The 18,311-nt window shown below is 31.4% G+C and overlaps 1 protein-coding gene across 2 annotated transcripts; it reads left to right on the forward strand.

Moving 5' to 3' along the window:
- The first annotated feature begins 1,786 nt into the window (after nucleotides 1–1,786).
- LOC113864446 (CLPTM1-like membrane protein cnrB) lies at nucleotides 1,787–14,033 on the forward strand. 2 transcript variants are annotated; one of them, XM_027498164.1, is made up of 12 exons: nucleotides 1,787–2,082; nucleotides 2,549–2,695; nucleotides 2,820–2,934; nucleotides 3,033–3,127; nucleotides 4,154–4,257; nucleotides 9,561–9,598; nucleotides 9,930–10,165; nucleotides 10,832–10,925; nucleotides 11,034–11,224; nucleotides 11,446–11,665; nucleotides 12,418–12,585; nucleotides 13,456–14,033. In XM_027498164.1, the coding sequence occupies exons 1-12, from the start codon at nucleotides 1,885–1,887 to the stop codon at nucleotides 13,605–13,607; spliced, it is 1,758 nt and encodes a 585-aa protein (XP_027353965.1). In that variant the 5' UTR covers nucleotides 1,787–1,884; the 3' UTR covers nucleotides 13,608–14,033. The 2 variants fall into 2 exon arrangements, with proteins under 2 accessions (XP_027353965.1, XP_027353973.1); XM_027498172.1 differs by having other exon boundaries at nucleotides 1,798–2,082; nucleotides 13,485–14,033.
- The last annotated feature ends 4,278 nt before the right edge of the window (nucleotides 14,034–18,311 follow it).

Here is an 18,311-nt window from a genome sequence, read left to right on the forward strand (position 1 = left end):
AATTAATATAATTTTAACATTGTAAACTTTTAGTTTCTTACAAATAATATATAACTTTTTAAAATTAAAAATAAAAAGCTAAATATAATGTTATAAAAATAGATTATGTTACACAAGTTTGTTGACTATGGTTGTTCCTTTAGTTTTGATAAGATAAATTGGTAAAAAAATACTACATTGGTTAATTCATACTCAAGGCTATTTTCAATAGTGACTAATAAGGAAGGAGCTAGGTAGTGGATAATGAACGATTTGAGATGTACCAATGAGTATGAGAAATTTTTTAGATAAGACAATTATTTTTACGAGAGGAAGATTTGCAATAGTAGTTATGGGAAGAAAATATGTGAATGACATGTTGTTATGGAAATATAATAGTAACAAAGAATACAATATTCAATTTGCTTATCTCTACATTCATAATTTCTCCATTGCATGTAGCAGTCTAGAGTTGTGTCTAATACACACAATTTGAAAAGTCAGTACAATGAGGAAAGTAGTAGTATTCGTGTAGTTTTTGTAACTTAATGCAATTCTGAGGAATTTGACCAAATGCTATTTGACGATTCTATCACAAGTTTGTAAGTTTTTGATACCAAAGATGAGGATGTATCACATATTTTTTTTTTTGCATTGCAGTGTTTCTATGAAACTGTGGTACATGGTATTCAAATAGTTTCGTGTCAATATATGTTTATCTAAAAATTTGCATAATGAGTATGTGTAGAATTTAATATAATATATATATATAAGGGAGTTGTAATAATGTGATTTGCAACAATATGAACAATTTTTAACTTTAGTGAAATAATATTCTATTCAATAATAGTATGTGCTAAATATTAGTGAAATGCTTGATTCTATTAAGTATCGTTTTTAGAAGTGACTTATAGCAAGACTTTTGAGAAACTCAATTATATATCTGAATTGAATTAATGATTTCTTGACATATATTATTAATTTTTTTAAAAATAATAGATTAGAGTATCTCTTGTACTCTGATTTTATTTTTAAATAAAATATTGATGCTTAATAAAAATAAAAAAGAAAATATATTATATTACAAATTTTCATAGAAAAGAATTATGTTACAAATTTAAAGTTTAAATATCTCATGTTTAAATATTTTAATGAAAAAAAACATGTTTTAAAAATATTGATTAAATATTAAAAATAAATTTATTTTATAAGTAAGGTTTATTATTTAATATACAGTCATAAGATGTTTGTAAGCCTTTAATAAAAATAAATTTTTGTTGCATATACCCTATATTTTAAGGACAACTTGGTAAATACATTTTGCTTGTTGCGCTACTAGTGCGTAGTTCCTTTTTGCCGAACCGACGTTCGAAATTCTCATTTGTTTTTAGTAAAATCATCGCTTGATATGCGTGATATTATATTTAAATTTAAATTTAAATATTAAATCTTATAATACACAGAGCATCTTATCAATTAAATTGTCGTCTAATATCTCAGTTGATTATCTTCAAATTTTACGCATGTATCACAATTCACGACAAAACAGATATTTAGGATTTTAAATTAATAGCATTTATCAAATATTTTCAATGCAAAATTATTAAAATAGTTAATCAAACTTAATATTATTTTATTTTTATTCATATGTAATGACGCTAGTTTGTGTAAGTGCAGTTTGCACAAGCAGAGGTTGCGTGGCCACCCAGTTCGAAAATAATTTCTTTTTCCTTCTTAGGCCCTTTATTAATTAAGACCATTTATAATTATAATATATATATATATATATATATACACACACATCGGCAAGTAGCAAAAGCGTAAGAGTGGTAGTATCCGCTTCAAATCTTCGATTCCATCACTGATATTTCTCTTCGCTTATTTTTCTTCATCTCTCCGCCGAAGATGGCGCCGCCTGCGGCAGCAGTTGAGGGCGGCCAGGCACCGCAAGGGAGGCAGCAACAGCAGCAAGGAGGGTTTGGTCTCACTGGAATCATACGAATGGTCGTTTTCTGGTATTTCGCTTCCAAATTCTTTTCTCCCAAAAAGCCTACCGAACCTTCCGCTCTCATCTCCAACCTCTTCCAGAAAGCCCTGCCTCTGGTCCCCTCTCTCTCTCTCTGCTAACTCTACTTCTATTGCACGATCTCACTTTGATCACTGTTATTATTCGTTTTGATTTCAACTCCTTCACTAACGCCTTTATTGTTGTTGTTGTTGTTGTTATTATTATTATGTCTAAATTCTCGTGTAGTGATTTTATTTAAGTGTCGAGCGTAGGTTTAGTTACTGACAGGATGTTGATGATACTTTTAGGTTACGATTTAGGATTGAAAGAAATTTCTTTTTTGTGCAGTGTGAATAATTATGATTATGATGTTAGTTCTTTTCATGATCAAAATCTCAAAATAAACAACCTGTCGTACGGAAAAATAGTTTTCTCCCTTTTGTGTGGATTAGCTGATAGGGTTTATTAGGATGTTGTTTGTGCAAACAGTTAAATGTTTTCCTAGTTGTTGTTCCTTCTTTTGTGCTGAATTGGGTTCTTTCTTGGATGCCATTTGTTCAGGATATGTGGCTTTATCTTTCTGAGCACGAGAAGTTCAATGACTTTGGTGGTGAAAATTCTCTTGTATGGCATGAAACCAATATTCCGTATGCAGTTTGGGGACCTGAAAGCACCAGGACACTTACTATGAAGTATCATCCATCTGAGGTATGGCTGCCTGAAAATGCGACTGCTAGCTGTGCATCATTTATTTATTTACATCGGTTCTTGAAGAAATTTTAAAAATGGTTCCCATAATAATGGACTTTGTGGCTACTTATTCTCTTTCCAGAATTTGAAGAATAATGGGAGTCTATATGCTCATGTTTTCTTTGCACACTCTGGCTTTTCGCCTGATCCAACTGATCCGGAGTACCAGCCTCAGGCAGCATTTGGAAGGACACATCGTATGATTTTTAACTTCTTATTAATATTTTAGTCACTTTAAATATGCTTAACTTTATGAAAATGGTTTACAAAATGTCTTTACTTTTATTGGTCTCAGCTGTTGTGATGTACTTGCCCAAGACTAAAGCAGATAAAAGGAAAAGTCTGTTGGGAAACTCAGCTGATTCTAGTGAGGCTCAAGAGACACCCAAGGTTTGTTATTTTATATTTGCTCACATATTTGATAATTTTATGTATTTTGTCTGAAGTTCAAGATCTTTGTTACAGGGAGTTTTGACACATTAGAACCATCATATTATATAATTCCACATAATGTCTAGATACCTTTCTAAATTTAACATTCATGATTTCCATCTTACTTTTCTGAACTATGATATTATACAATATAAAGTTTTTCTGATGAAGAAATTTCCATTTTGGTTTGTTTACTGTCTAATAATCTCTACTTCTAGAGACTGACAAAAACCATGACATGGATGCCAAATCTACAGCGACATACAATTAATGTTGAAACTTATGAAAAATTGGGGCAGGGGCAAGTATGGAATGCCATTTTTATATATGATTCATATTGTGATGGAGCCAATTCAACATGGGAATTCAATTATATAATAAATAATTTTAAAAATATTTATTATTTTATCAATTAATTTTGTTTTAACATATAATATATTTTAAAAATATGAATAATTATTAGTTGTATAATTATAAATGTTCAATTATTTTAAGTTTTATACATATCATCATTAAAAATGTATTGCATAATTTTTTTTATTAAAAATGTGAATTTTTTATATTTTATAAAAACTTATTAAAAAAAAATAAGTGTCTAAACTTTAGTATTTCTGTATACTTGAGTATCTACTATCTACACTTTTTTTAATGATGATGACACTGAGCACACTAGAAAGGAGCATATAGTTTGGTTTTGTGATTTATATTGATAGTTCAAGTCAGCATTAGATGTTTTGACAGTAACTTATGGTTGAAATGATTCCATAATCCTATACCCAATTAACCCCGCTGCCCCTAGATCCATTCCTCATGATTTGGCTCCAGTATATTTGCGTGGAACTACTTGAACCAATCTATATATTTTATTGTCTGTATCAATCATGTTTTCAGCTTTTTAATTGATTAGTGTTCAATGCTTTCCACCATGATATATTACTTACTGATCATGATGATCTCAATATTTATTTCTTTTGTTTATGTTAGGTGGTTGATGAAACTGAAGATAATTCTAAGGATGATGTTCCTGTCGAGTGGGTTTCATATTGGAAACCGAATATAACAATAAACTTGGTTGCTGACTTCACTCAGTATGTTTCTTGGAATTTATTTAATTTGTTTGTGCATTTTCTATCTATATCATGATTTCTATTTAAAGTTAATTGACTGGTGATTATTATTCCTAAGAAAGCTTCATGAAGTAGATGAAAGAGACTGTAAAATGATCTTCCCTTCTTTTGATTGGAATTAAATGTGACTTAGTTTTGCAAGGGGTAGTACCAGAGGGGATGGTTGAAACATTTAGCCACCATACTTGGAATTATGCATGGCACTTAAATCTGAACCGATGGGTACAAGTCTGATTTCAACCCAAAAGCACTGGTGTATTGATATATTATTGGCACAGCTAGAAATTGTGTATGTTGGAATTATGTAATTATAGTAATGCTATAAATAGAAAAATTACAATCTTTGTAATTACAGTAATTATATATTTTGTATTAATGATTCCTATCAGTGTAGTTAGTATCATACTATTCACGATACGATACTAATGATTTGATTCTGTAGCTCAGGGATACGAATCGAATGGCAGAATCGATTTAACGTTTGAATCGTTGCCGGAATCGCTTGAATTGTATGTATGGGCTGAATCGGAATCTGGATGGTGGCACATGATTCCTTTGCAAGCCGTGTCGTGCTCAAATCAGAGTGGTGTGGCCGTTGGCCGCCTTTGTGGCCAAAACAGGGAGACGTTCATGTGATTTGGGGGAAAGAAAAAAACTCTATTCTATTTTTTATAAAATGCACCGATTATTTTTTAAGGGTAGAAAGGTCATTTACCCTTTATAAAACATATGTGTTAATTTCATCTTCCCCACACTCTCCTCTCTCTGCGAAAAGTCTGACCTCTGTGTAGCGTTTTCTCCCATTCTCATCAGCGCACCCATTCCATTTTGCTGGAGAAATCAGCTAGTCCGGAGGCTCACCTGCTCCATTTTGCTGGAGAAATCATCTTTTCCGGCATCTTCTCTCAGGTGTATCCTTTGTTTTTTTTTTTCACTGGAGAAATTAGTTTTTATGGTATCTCTGTTTTTCTGTTTGCTGGAAAAATCAGATTTTCCGGCATTTGTTCACTGCTTCCCTATTCAAGATTTCTGGTATTCAAGATTTTTGGTGGTCCCCTCTGCCATTGCAACAGTTCATATTTTTTTTTTATTTGTTTTCTCCTCCTCTTTTTGTTAGCTACATATTATTTAACTTCAAAATGTTAATATATTAGATGTTTTGATGCTGAGCCACTGCATGTGCTGTTCTGATGCTGGCATGTTTTTTTCCTGGTGATCACCCTCAGATCTGGTTCTCCGTGCTCAATTTGGCCTGTCCCTGAAGTTTCGCGTTGATTAGAGGTCCCACGTGCCCTCACACATCTTCTTCCCTTTATTTTTTCTCTCCTTGCCCCACCATTGCGGCACATGATGGCATATTCAACATTGTTTCTGGCCGCTGCTTGATTCATCCTTGACATTTTTAAAATGTTTGGAATTAGTTTGTACTGTTAATGTCTTCTGTTAAATGATGCATTGGATAACCGAGTTTTAGCTCATCACTGTCACGTAATTTAATTATTTTAAATATTTTATTATTCAAGTTATTATTGCAAAAAAGTCGCTAATCTCAATCCAATGTCACCTTTTCCCCATCTATCCTCCTCCTATTACCTTGTTCTTCTTGCCACTGGAGCTCCAACCTTTCCATCATTTCATGTGATTGAGCTAGCTTAACATCCATCCTTATTAAAGCAGGATGCTGTTATTCAGCTCAGCTCATTTCTTAGGGATATTCCCTTGGTCAATTAAAGGACCAGGTACTTTAGTACAGAGGTTTTACATAGCTCCGATATCACAAACTGAATCATGAGCTAGGAAGAGTCCAAGTCAATAGTGGGAATGTTCGATTGCTCATTTGCTAAAGTCTTGCTATACGCAATTCAAGATGCTTGGCCTTTTTCTTGTTTGCCATGAAGTTAGGGTTTTTTCCCTAATTTGGGGATTTTTGATTTTGTTCAATTTCATTAGCAAAATCTCCCTTGACTTTGGGCTTCAATTTGTAATGAAGCTTTGTTCTTGTGTGAGAAAATTGTAACTTTCTTATTTTTCCCTTCCTTGTAACAATACTTGTTTGAAATTTGTAAATAAGGAAGTTTTTTCCTAGTTTGATGATTGAAGCTATGACGGAGGAAGAGGGATCGCACAATTAAAGCCAACATTTCAGATTGAATTTAAGTTTGGAAAAGAGAGCTTGTATACTGCATATTTACAAATAGTCCTCTTTCTTGAGATCTTGGATTGGTGCTGGGCTTTGGTTAGGATTGGGATCGAGATTGGGGTTCCATGATTATGACGTGTTGGTGAAGATGAGTGGGAGGAGGGTTGAAGAAGAAAGAAAGGTGATTAGGGGCTTTTTTGCAGTATTTTTTAAGGACCTTTTTGTAATATTAATTTTAAATAATAAAATATCTTAAATAATTAAATAACATGACAATGATGAGCTTCACTTAATAGAAAACAATTGACGATAGGGATTTCTTCTAAATATTTTGAAAATGTCAAAGACTAAATTCTAACAATTTTTTTTAAGGACTAATTTTACATGGTATTACTTTTATTGGGACTAATAACATGATTAATAACATGATTAAGTCTTTAATGAATGATTGTTTCGAGTTATTTTTTATTTTCAAAACTTCCTGTCTTGAAATTAAAACTCAATTTGGTTTTCAATTTATACTTTACAAATTGATAATGCTCGTGAATGCTTATCTAATCAATTTCAAAATTTTATGGCTTCTAAGGGTGTCCATTAGACCTTGTGCTAACGTAAAAATAGACATTTTATTGAAATTGTTTGAACCTATTGTGTCACTGTCAAGTTCATCATCACTTTTTGGGTGATGTCTTTCTTATTGCATGTTACTTTAATATTAGAATGCCATCATTCTTCAAAATCAAATTCCTCACACTGTCTTATATTTTCACCCCAGCCCCTGCATCTCACTCCGTCAAGTCTTTGGGTCAACTTGCTTTGTTCATGACTTTAGCTTTGGACTTGATAAACTCTCACCTCGCTCTCACAAATGTGGTTGTCTCTGTTACCCTAGGTCCCGGAAAAGTGTTACTCCCCAACTCCTTTTTGTTATTTAGTTTCGGTTGGTGGAATCTGTTCTTTACACTTAGTCCTCTTGCATCAGTTTCTAAGTCTACTTCTCCTCCTCTAGCTTATGTTTCTTTTCACTATTTTCCATCAGAACCATTTCATGCTTCTAGCAAACCAGACCTTCATGTCTTTTGCAGGTGTATTACTATCACAAGCAACTCTCTGACCATCAGGTATTGATGGGCCTTCCTCTGACTCACTTCCGATGCCACCATCCTCTCTCCTTCAAACTTGCCTCTTGAGATTGAACTTCTCATTGCTCTTTGTAAAGATGTATGCTCTACCCATAATCTTTCTTCTCATTATATTTCTTTGACTTACTATTGTTTGTCTCCTTCTTATTATACATGTTTGTCTTCTTGTCCTTTATTTCTATTCCTTAGTCTATAGGATATGCTTTCTCCTATCCTGGATAGAAACAATGATTGATGGAATGTATGTTCCTAAGAATAGTGGTACTTGAGAACTTGTTGCTCTTCTTCCTCGTAAGTCTTGTTGGTTACGGTAAGATTGATTGTCTTAAGTTTTGCTTGGTGGCCAAAGATTATACACAGATATTTGGGTTGGACTACAGTGAACTTTCTCTCCTGTAGTCAAAACAACATATGTCTGGCTACTCACATCTATGGTTGTTTTTAGTCACTGGCCACTTTTCTAGCTTGATATCAAGAATGCTTTCTTTTATGGTGATTTTGCGTAAAAAGCATATGTGGAGCAACGTCCTAGATTTGTGCCTTAGGGGAGTCTTTAGGACTGGTTTGTCGTCTCTTGAAATCCCTTTATAGTCTTAAACAATCCCCAAGGGCATGGTTTGCAGATTTAGTATGATGTTTCAACAGTTTGACATGACTCATAATAGGAAGTGATCACCTTGACATTGAATAGGTTAAGCAACACCTTTGTTAATACTTTCAAACAAAAGATTTTAGCTGACTTTGATACTTTTTTGGGGATTGAGGTTGGCACAATCCAAGAGTGTTGTGATTTCCCAAAGGAAGTATGCATGGATATCCTAGAGGAGACAAGATTGGTGGGGACAAAACCTGTTGATACTCCTATGAATTTTAATACCAAAGTTTTGCTAATTCGCATTTTGAAATATATTAAAGGAGTTCCAGGAATAGGTCTTATATGAAGATAAAGGAGGTCTACATCTAACTATTGTATCCTTATTGGTGGAAATCTAGTTTTTTGGAAAAGCGAGAAACAAAGTGTAGTTGCAATATCTAGTGTAGAAACAGAGTATTGAGCCATGATTTTATTCACTTGTGAACTTATTTGGCTTAAGCAACTACTCAAAGAATTGAAATTTGAGGAAGTTAGGCAGATGTCACTTATTTGTGATAATCAAACAGTTTTACATATTGTTTCAAATCCAGTTTTCCATGAGAGAACTATACATATTGAGATAAATTGTCATTTCATTAGATAGAAGATTTTTATCCAGAGACATTACTATTAGCGTTGTAAATTCTTATGATCAATTGTCAGATGTCTACACCAAGTATTTAAGAAGTCCTCAAATTAGTTATACACGTAACAAACTTGATGTATATGATTTATATGCTTCAGCTTGAGGGAAAGTGTTGGAATTTTGTAATTATAATAAATAGAGATGCAGGATCTTTGTAATTGCGGTAATTATATAACTATATATTTTTTATTAATAATCTTGTTATGAATATATGCTCTGCCATGTAGTCAAGCCACACAGATTCATCCAATGTTTCTCATTCTTTTTCTTAACAGTATATAATGTTCAGATGAATTTGTCAAACAATAGCTAGCATGCTAGTTGGTGGTGGACAAGTTTTAGAAGGATTTGTTTTATTTAATAAAAAGGATTAAATTTATATTTTATAAAAAATAGAAAAAACCTAGGGAAATTGTTGAAATGTGGGAAGTTTGGAAGAGCAATTGCCCCTTTTAGTGTAAATATAGTTCAGTCTTTGATGTTTGTCATACAATATAAATATATGAGGCCAACAATGCTGTCCTAAATTGTTACTCAAATAAAGTCAGTGAACTCTTTTCCTGGACATTTCCTCGAATTCAGTTAATGAAGGTTCCAAAATCTATAAAATCTTTCTTCTATATTTGTCTGTGGTCAGGTCAGTTAATTGATGTATATTATTTTTTAATGCTGCTTAATGGTATTTTATGCTTCTGTTTTCAGGTACCCAAAAGCAGGCATACCACCAAACATTGCTCCATGTATCCTTGTTTTTTACATTGTTTGCTATTTGTCATCTTCCCTTTATTACCCTTCCCATTGCAGCTCCTTGATATGGGTTTCTGAATGTCTATCATTTAAAAGAACATGGTCATATTATGCAAGATTAATATTGAATATGGAGAATGAGAGGACCTTGTATAATTGAATACTTTTGTGTCATTTCAATAATATCTTTTATTCTAATGTTTCTCTTATTTTTTGAATTTTAAATTCCTTGCTTGACCTTCCAATACATTGACAGTGAGCGACTGACATATTCATGCAAGTTTTTGATTATTTGTCTGAGTTTCCTTGACTTTGGGTGCGCAGACTTGAACATTGATCCTAGCACTGGGAACTACTATCCAACTGTATTTTTCAATGAGTTCTGGTTACTCAGGGATAAGTTGATACCTTTGAATGAGACTGTAACTGAGTTATCACTTAATCTGGAAGTCGGTCCCATTAGTATGACAAAGTGGCAGTTATTCCTACAGATCGACCAGTCCTTCCAGATTCACCGTAATTATGGCAGCATGCTTGAAGGCGAGGCTGATGAACTTAAGGTCTGTTTTAAAAAATTTGACATGACGCTACAAATATTTGATTTGTTGTAGACTTAACTTGTTTGATTGAACATGCATATCGAGTATTGAAATAACCTCAGATATTTAGGTACCGAGTTGAATATTAATTTGTTTGAACTTTGTGGCCTTCTTTCTATTTGTCTTTTTCCTCTGCATGATTCCTAGTCTGGTAAAGAAGGGAGACCTAAAAGAATCTTAGACAAAATTATTAAAATAGGTCTTTTAATTAATCACCTAGTGGGATAAGACTTGGTTGTTGTTTAGTTGTAATGAGTAGGTGTGTTTCGTTCAACTGCTGAAGTACTGCTACTTACATTGAAGATTACTTATGAATAAAATCTTGATGCAAATAGCTGTTTTTGGTGTTAAAGATTTGAAAGAACTGCTATGTTCAATACTACGTGACATCCTGACCTTCACCTCAATGCATGTCTCTACTATGGTCTTCTATTGAATTTTTCTCTAAGCCGTTTGACATTTGAACCATAAACCACTGCTTATTTATATAATGTATATTAATGCTGTTAAAGATTATACAATGGAAATATAAGAGAATCCTCTGTTGTGCAGCTGTCTCTCTATATGGATTGGTAATTCTATTGTTTCTCTAAATGTCTAACTATATGATCTTTACAATTATATCAGAGGGTATTCTTGGAAGGAAATCCTTACCTCCTGGGGGTTACCATGATTGTTTCTCTTCTTCATTCTGTTTTTGACTTCTTGGCTTTCAAGAATGGTAAGTAAATTTGTAAAACAATCTTTGCTTAAGTATCTCAAATAAGGAAATCCTTGTGGATTTAGTTAGAGGCACTGCTTATCATCCAAATATTTTCTTTCTACCCAGATATCCAATTTTGGAACAAAAATAAATCTATGGAAGGACTCTCTGCAAAGACTGTTGTTGTGAGCTTTATTTGTCAACTTATTATCTTTCTTTATCTGCTTGACAATGACACGTCTTGGATGATTCTTGCGAGCTCTGGTATTGGTTGCATAATTGAGTTCTGGAAAATTGGAAAAGCCATGCGCATAGAGGTATTTTCTGTGATCTTCTAGCGTTTATTTAAAGAATATACAAACATATTTGATGGTGTATATTTTGAATTTTTAATATAAAAAATATCATGTTCCTTGCTTTTACTGACATACAGAGCTTGTTGCATTCACTTTCTAGCCTTGTCTACTTCTACAAATTCTGACTTTCTTTAATTTTTTTTAATTTAAATATCTGCTATCTGCAATTAATTTTTTCCCAGGTTGATAGGACAGGGAGGATACCTATGTTGAAGCTACGTGATAGGGAGTCATATGTACGAAATAAGACAAAAGAATATGATGACATTGCAATGAAGTATTTATCCTATGTTCTATTTCTCCTTGTTGCCGGCTTCTCCATTTACTCACTAATGTATGAGCGTCACAAGAGTTGGTATTCTTGGATTCTGTCTTCACTCACAAGTTGTGTATACATGTTTGGTGAGCACTCTTCTCATTTGGCTATGCTGTCAGTATGTTGGGTTGATACTGTTGCTTATTACCGTGGGCTATGGTTATTAAAATTGACTAATAAAAATGCATAGACTGATAAATTGGTATGCTATTAATGTCCTAATTGTGGTTCATACATCCTTAGTAAGGTTGTCCCTCTCCCCCCCCCCACCCACACGCACACACACATATCCTTGAATACAAGTTGAGGATTTCTTACCTATTTTTAAATTTGTGATTTTGAATGATCAAATCTAAAATGTTCTTATCCTGCTGTAAGCACGATTGTTTCACCTGCAGTGAACTATGAAGCACAAACTACATTGGACATGAACACTACGTCATGGCTAATGTCTAAAATATAAGACACTAGGACACTCTATACATATATATATATATGTGCATGTAATTTTCTTTTTCAAAAAACTATTAAGAGACTTTATCTTACAGCGTAAGTACTTGGTCTCTTTGCAAAAAGATCTCAAAATGAAATATCATATTTACCTTTTCAAACAAAGATACTTTTGTATATTTTTTTCAATGATAATGAGCCAGCCTTCCAAAAGAAGTTAAACAAGCATCGTATTTTAAAGTATCACATTAAAATTTAAGCTAAGTTCTTTGAAAGTTAAAAAGATATGATTCTTTTAATAATACTTGTGTGTCCATCTATACTGAAATGTTTCTAAGATTAGTAAGCTTTGTTACTTTGTACTTTTTGTAATAAAAAACTGTTGCAGGTTTTATAATGATGTGTCCTCAATTGTTCATCAACTACAAGCTGAAATCTGTTGCTCATCTACCTTGGAGGCAAATGACTTACAAGTTTCTCAACACGATAATTGATGATCTTTTTGCTTTTGTCATTAAAATGCCAACATTACATCGGCTTTCTGTCTTCCGTGATGGTAAGATTGAGATCTTCATGGACATGCTATTTTCGCAACTGATTTAGATACTAAGGAAAGCCTCATTTAAGATATACTTGTGATTCATGAAATGTTGTCTTCTTTAAAGAAAGGAGGTGCTATGCCCTGATGATTGGAGGTGGAAAGATGGTCAACTGTGAGTAGAATAACTGCAGATAATCTAAAAGGAAGATAGTTTTCGGAGGAAGCTAGGTGCAATTAGGCTTTTTTGATAACTGTCTAAAAAAAGTTTAGTTTTTGAAAACCAAAAAACATAAGAACGTTTGCTGTGCTGACTCTTTTTTAATCAATTATTCTTAAAATTAAAAGGAAGAACTGTTTTTTTAAAACAAAAATAGAACAACTGTGATGTTTTTTAATTCTTGTGTTGTTTTTTAATTTCTAAAACTGGTTAAAAGTGTTACCAAACAGTTTTATCTTTTCAAGAAACAGTTTTTAAATAATATTTGACATAACAGTTTTGAAAAAGCAAAAAACTAGAACCCCGTAGTTTCCTTCTAGTTGAAGGAGTTTTGGAGCTGATAGTTCTAGGTGTTTCAAAACCTATAGAGTAGATGTGATGACATTTTATATTATACTATTTGCTAGCTTGCCTATACATGAACCTTCATGACCGCCACTTGGCTGAAAGGGTTGTCAATTCATCATTCTTGAAACCAGCTCTCTGTTCAATTATTGGACAAATTTGAAAGCACTAATTTATGAAACTTTATTCCAATTATGAGTTATTGTTAAGCTGGATTAACTCTACTTTGATTTTTCTCCTAAAATTACACATTATGCAAATATCGGTTCATCAAATGAGCTTTATTTTTGCCTTAATTTCTTTTGTTCTTTCCTGCCTTGCAGATCTTATCTTTCTCATATATTTATACCAGAGGTGGATTTATCCAGTCGACAAGAAACGTGTAAATGAATTTGGTTTTGGAGGTGAGGATGATCAGGCTGTGGATTCTGCAGAGACAGACGCTGCTAAGGAAGATGAGAAGAAAACTAATTGATTTGGTTTTCTCTAAACCACTTGAGAAAATTTTACAGTAGATACTTAATACTGTGGAATTCAATGGGGAGGGGGTTAATTTGTTTTTCTCCCCCTTTGGTTACACATTTGCAATTAGATTTTTGTTTAAAGAAAGCCTTAGTTTGGTTTTGCCTCCTTGAAGTTTTACTAGGACCGAAGGATAGAGGGTATCTAACTGCTGAGACCTTCATGGATTACAGCTTTAGTTACCCCTCCTAGTTTTCTTTATTCTTAAATATTTGTGGTTTATTTTTGTGCTAGATCACCCTATTATGTATTATTTTCTTCTACTCCTAATGTATTGCTTACTAATTTATCCTTCGTTTATTTATTTGTTTTGTAATTTGAGTTGAATTTTTTTTTTCCTAAACATTTCGGATTAAGCTAATTTTTACAATTACACTAGCTAATCTTCATGAGTTCCGACTATTATTGACTGTACATTGGAGGGAATTTGAAAAAGAGTACTTTGTGCACACGATTACAACACCCTTTGGATATCAATTAACTTATACATTTTGCAAGTTTGTGGACTGCCTGTGGTGTGTCTAATGACATCTCTTTCATTTTCTTAATTTTTTTGTTGGTTCCGAGGGATGGGGGTAAGGATTGGAGGAGGAAGATAAGGGGCGTCGTTTTGCATGTGACAAGGGAATCTGAACCCAACAATCCTAGTCAATCTTTCAGGGTGGATGGGCTTAGGACTCAGAATTAATTTGAGTTACGTAATGCTTAAATTATGGTGTTCAATAAAAAGGAATGGGATCAGTATTCCTTCCATGAGTTTCGTTTCTCCTAGCAAATATGTGGGTCCTTGTTGATTTAATGTAAACTGTACAAATTACACAGTAAAAGTTAAAGTTAAATTTTTTTTAAAAATCAAAACTGTAAATAATAATTTTTTAATTGAATTGGATTAAATCTTAGATTTGATTTTAAAATTTGATGTAATTTAATTAGAATCATGTATATATAATTAACATTTTGTTTATGTCCATACAATTTTATTTTTTTAAATCGTGATATTTAATTATTTTTTATTATTTTTACTCTCAAATTTACAAATTATTGTTATATAAATCTTATTTTATTTTTTTATAAATTTATTAGTATTAGATTGATTTAATGTTATTCTTATATCTCATTTTTTAATATAAATTTTGTATTTGTACAAAAGATTTAATTAAATTACTGTAAATGAGATCATTAAATAATTTATTTATCATTTTAACAAAATTAAAAGTAAAAATATAATCAAATTCAAACAATTTTTAGTAAGTTAGGTTAGATTTGAAATTTTATTCAAATTGGGTTCACAATGAGATACAATAGGATTAATCTCAATTAGCCCAAAAAAAATAATTAAATCCTAATTTATTGATATATATGTAATCAGATTCTAAATTATTATCTAACACTCCCTTAAGTTGAAGCATATAAGGCATATGATCCAAGTTTATTACAAATATAGTCAACATGATTTTCTATGAGATTTAGTGAATATGTCAAACAAAATTAATTGTAATTTCTCCTAAAAGCACAATTTTTCTTATTCAATGACAATTTATTTTTGTGAATTTAATTCATTTATGGAAGATTAACTTTAAGGCAATAGTAAGTATTATTTGATTATTACATATAAACTTCACTTCCTAAACATCTCGTAATTTTAACGGCAGAAGTAGTTGGAATGTAAGTTCATTTACAAGTGTTGCTCTTTTCTTTGAGTCCTAAGAGTGACTTTCAAGGAGTTTCAGTGGCTGAAAACGAGTTTTGCACGAGTTCCTATTTGAGCTTAAGTTCTGATTTTAGTTTCTTTTTAGTCCTCTTTTGCTTAACGGCTAAGGAACGAGTGCAAAACTCGTCTCGAGCCGTTGAAACTCCTTAAAAGTCACTGCTAGGACTCAAAGAAAGGGTTTTACAGCTCTCTTCCCTCCTTGCAATTCCTAGCGCTTTTGGGTACAAGTTCCGGTTTTAGTTTCACTTTGGTCCTTTTTTGCTTAGCATCTCTTTAGCATTAGACTAAGCAGCTAAGCCTATTTTTTCATATTCTCCTAATTGAATAACAAAGGAACCATATACAAGGTGAGGTCCTATACTAGCCTTTTGAAGCTATTCACTTGCGTAAATTTTTTATATGTTGGAAGGATTCCACAAAATTGTTCATCTAGTAGTTTATGACTGTGGTTATAAACAAAAATGGGTTGTATGCCACCAAGAAGAATTCATGTTGATATTCACTTTAAATTTTGCTTGACAGCTACACTTATTTGAAAGTCTACTTTAATGTTCATTATTCTTATTGGTTGAAGTTTTCTCACGAAATCATTACTTATAACGATAATTAGTTATTTTAGTTAGTAGACTTAATTCTTTTCTATTGTATGTTTCTGTTAGCTGTTAGTCCAAGTTAGTTATAGAGTTATTATTTTTTGCTAGATATTGTTGTGCATTAAAGTAGATCAATTTATATGTAACAATTTAAAAATTGGGCAAGGTATCAGAATGCAAGAAATAAGGAAAGAAAAGAAGTGAGTGAAGCACGATTTAAGGCTTTTGAGAAGTTCTATTAAGATCTCAAAAGAAAATATAGTGAAAGAAAGATATACAAGATTTCGAAAAGAAGATAAAGAAAATCTAGAAATTTGAACCAAGTTAGATGTATTAAAGATGAAGAATAAAAAATTTTGGTGACAAATTAAGACAGCAAAGACAAATGGGAGAACTATCTCAATAAATATTTTAACAATGGACATGAAGCAAATGGAAATATAGAAGAATTAAAAGTTAGCTTCATTATATTTTTGGTCTTTTTAAATATTTGACATTTCGTGATAAGTCTTTATAAAATTTTTTGTTAGGATTTAATTCTTGAAAAATTAAGAAATCAATATTTAGTCCCTTCCGTCAACTTCCTTCTATTAAGTACTGAGCTAGTTGACGAAGTGTCAGCTTAGCACTTCTACATGGTGTTATGTGTCATACCACATTATTTTATTTTTTATTATTTAATTATATAATTACAAATAATCTCTATACACATTTTATATAATTACATAAAAAAAAATTAACTATTTTTTCTTCTCCACAGCCCCTCCCCTCACTTCCCCACAACTTCCTTTTAGCAACCTTTCTCCCACCCCACTCCTTCCCCCTTTTCCACTCCCACCCCTTCCTTTACAACCCATTCTTCCTCTTCCCTTTCCCATTCATTTTCTCATATGCCCAATCGCCTTTGTATATTGTTTTATCTAATCATGTGTACTTTGCTTTGCCATAGGGTACAGAACATAACATAACAGACATAATCAAAACAACATAAAATACAAAATACAAAGAGATGAATCAGGATGAAGCGTTTTAATGAAAATTACCTGTCCTCTATGACTTGCAGATTGTCACTTTTTTATTAAGATAATTCTAAAATTTTTATTTTCTTTAAATAGTTAAACATATCATTAATTGATATGATACGAAAGTTTATCTATGCTTTCACTAGCTTTATGACCCTATTATGCTCTAGCATGAACTCTAAAACATATACAATGTCCATAATAAGTCTCAAAATGCAATAGAAGAAAAAGTTATAGTAAATACTTTGAAAAGGTTTATGTACTTAAGAATGTTTTTTGGAATCTTTTTGCAAAATAACAAAAAAAAAAAATTTATGAAACTTGTCATGCATTTAGGGAATATTTAGAGAATTTTTCACAAAATTGTCATGTCATGATCAAATTGAATATTTTAAGAACTTGCTAGAGGGAAACTTCACACATTATTAATAGAAAGGAAGTGAAAGTTTAGTGTACAATACATATTTGAAATTATTTTGGAGTGTCAGTGTTAATAGAGATGACATTATGAGTGAGACGATACTTCTGTCGCATATAATTTTTTAATAGAAAATAAGTTTCAAAAATACTTTATTTTGATAATTACTTATTAAATTCTCCCTAATTAAGTAAAAATGTCCTATTGGGATGACCTATATTTATTAACACTATGATCATTTTTCTAAAAACATTATTAATTTTGCTTTTTAAGATAAAAAAAAAAGACTCCTCAAATATTAAGGGAATAAAGAAGAGAAAGAAGAGGTGAGAAAAAAAATATTGCATATATAAAAAAAACTGAGTACAAATTATAGAAAAAGATAATTTTTTAAATAAAAAAAGACATATTTAAAATTAGATGATTAAATTAAAACTTTTAAAATTAAGGAACTAAAGTAAAAAAAATTAAAAGGATTAAAAATATAATTTTGTCAAAAAAATTTCATAGAAAAATGTGTCATACACAGGAACGTTATACAAATGTTAATAGCATAATTTATTTTAATTTTTTTTTTATTTAGGAACTTGTTAGCAACTTTTTTTTATATAAAGGCTAAATTAAAAGATAAATTTTATATTAAACTAAAATAGTATTTAAACATTTTTTATTATATTTATGATAATAATTTTTATAGTATACATGCTTTATTTTTTGTGTAGAGCACGATAAAAATAACCTCTTAACAAGTTACTTTTTTATTTTTTAAATATATTTCAATATAATTTTTAATAAAATTTTATTATTTATCACTTGCTTAATAAGACCTATAGTTGTGTAAAAGGATAATGCACAAAATAATGCATTAACCACATCTTATAAGAATATTCATGGCAATTGAGCAAATACAACT

The sequence above is a fragment of the Abrus precatorius genome, unplaced genomic scaffold (genome assembly GCF_003935025.1).
Source record: "Abrus precatorius isolate BTA unplaced genomic scaffold, Abrus_2018 Scaffold10, whole genome shotgun sequence".
Classification (NCBI taxonomy): domain Eukaryota; kingdom Viridiplantae; phylum Streptophyta; class Magnoliopsida; order Fabales; family Fabaceae; genus Abrus; species Abrus precatorius.

What these genes read in the sequence shown, in the direction of transcription:
- LOC113864446 (XM_027498164.1), top strand. Translation starts at nt 1,885, where the DNA reads ATGGCGCCGCCTGCGGCAGCAGTTGAGGGCGGCCAGGCACCGCAAGGG. An exon ending in GCGAGGCTGATGAACTTAAG is followed by an intron (nt 10,166 to 10,831) that starts GTCTGTTTTAAA and finishes CAATTATATCAG; the next exon opens with AGGGTATTCTTGGAAGGAAA. An exon ending in GCTTTCTGTCTTCCGTGATG is followed by an intron (nt 12,586 to 13,455) that starts GTAAGATTGAGA and finishes CCTGCCTTGCAG; the next exon opens with ATCTTATCTTTCTCATATAT.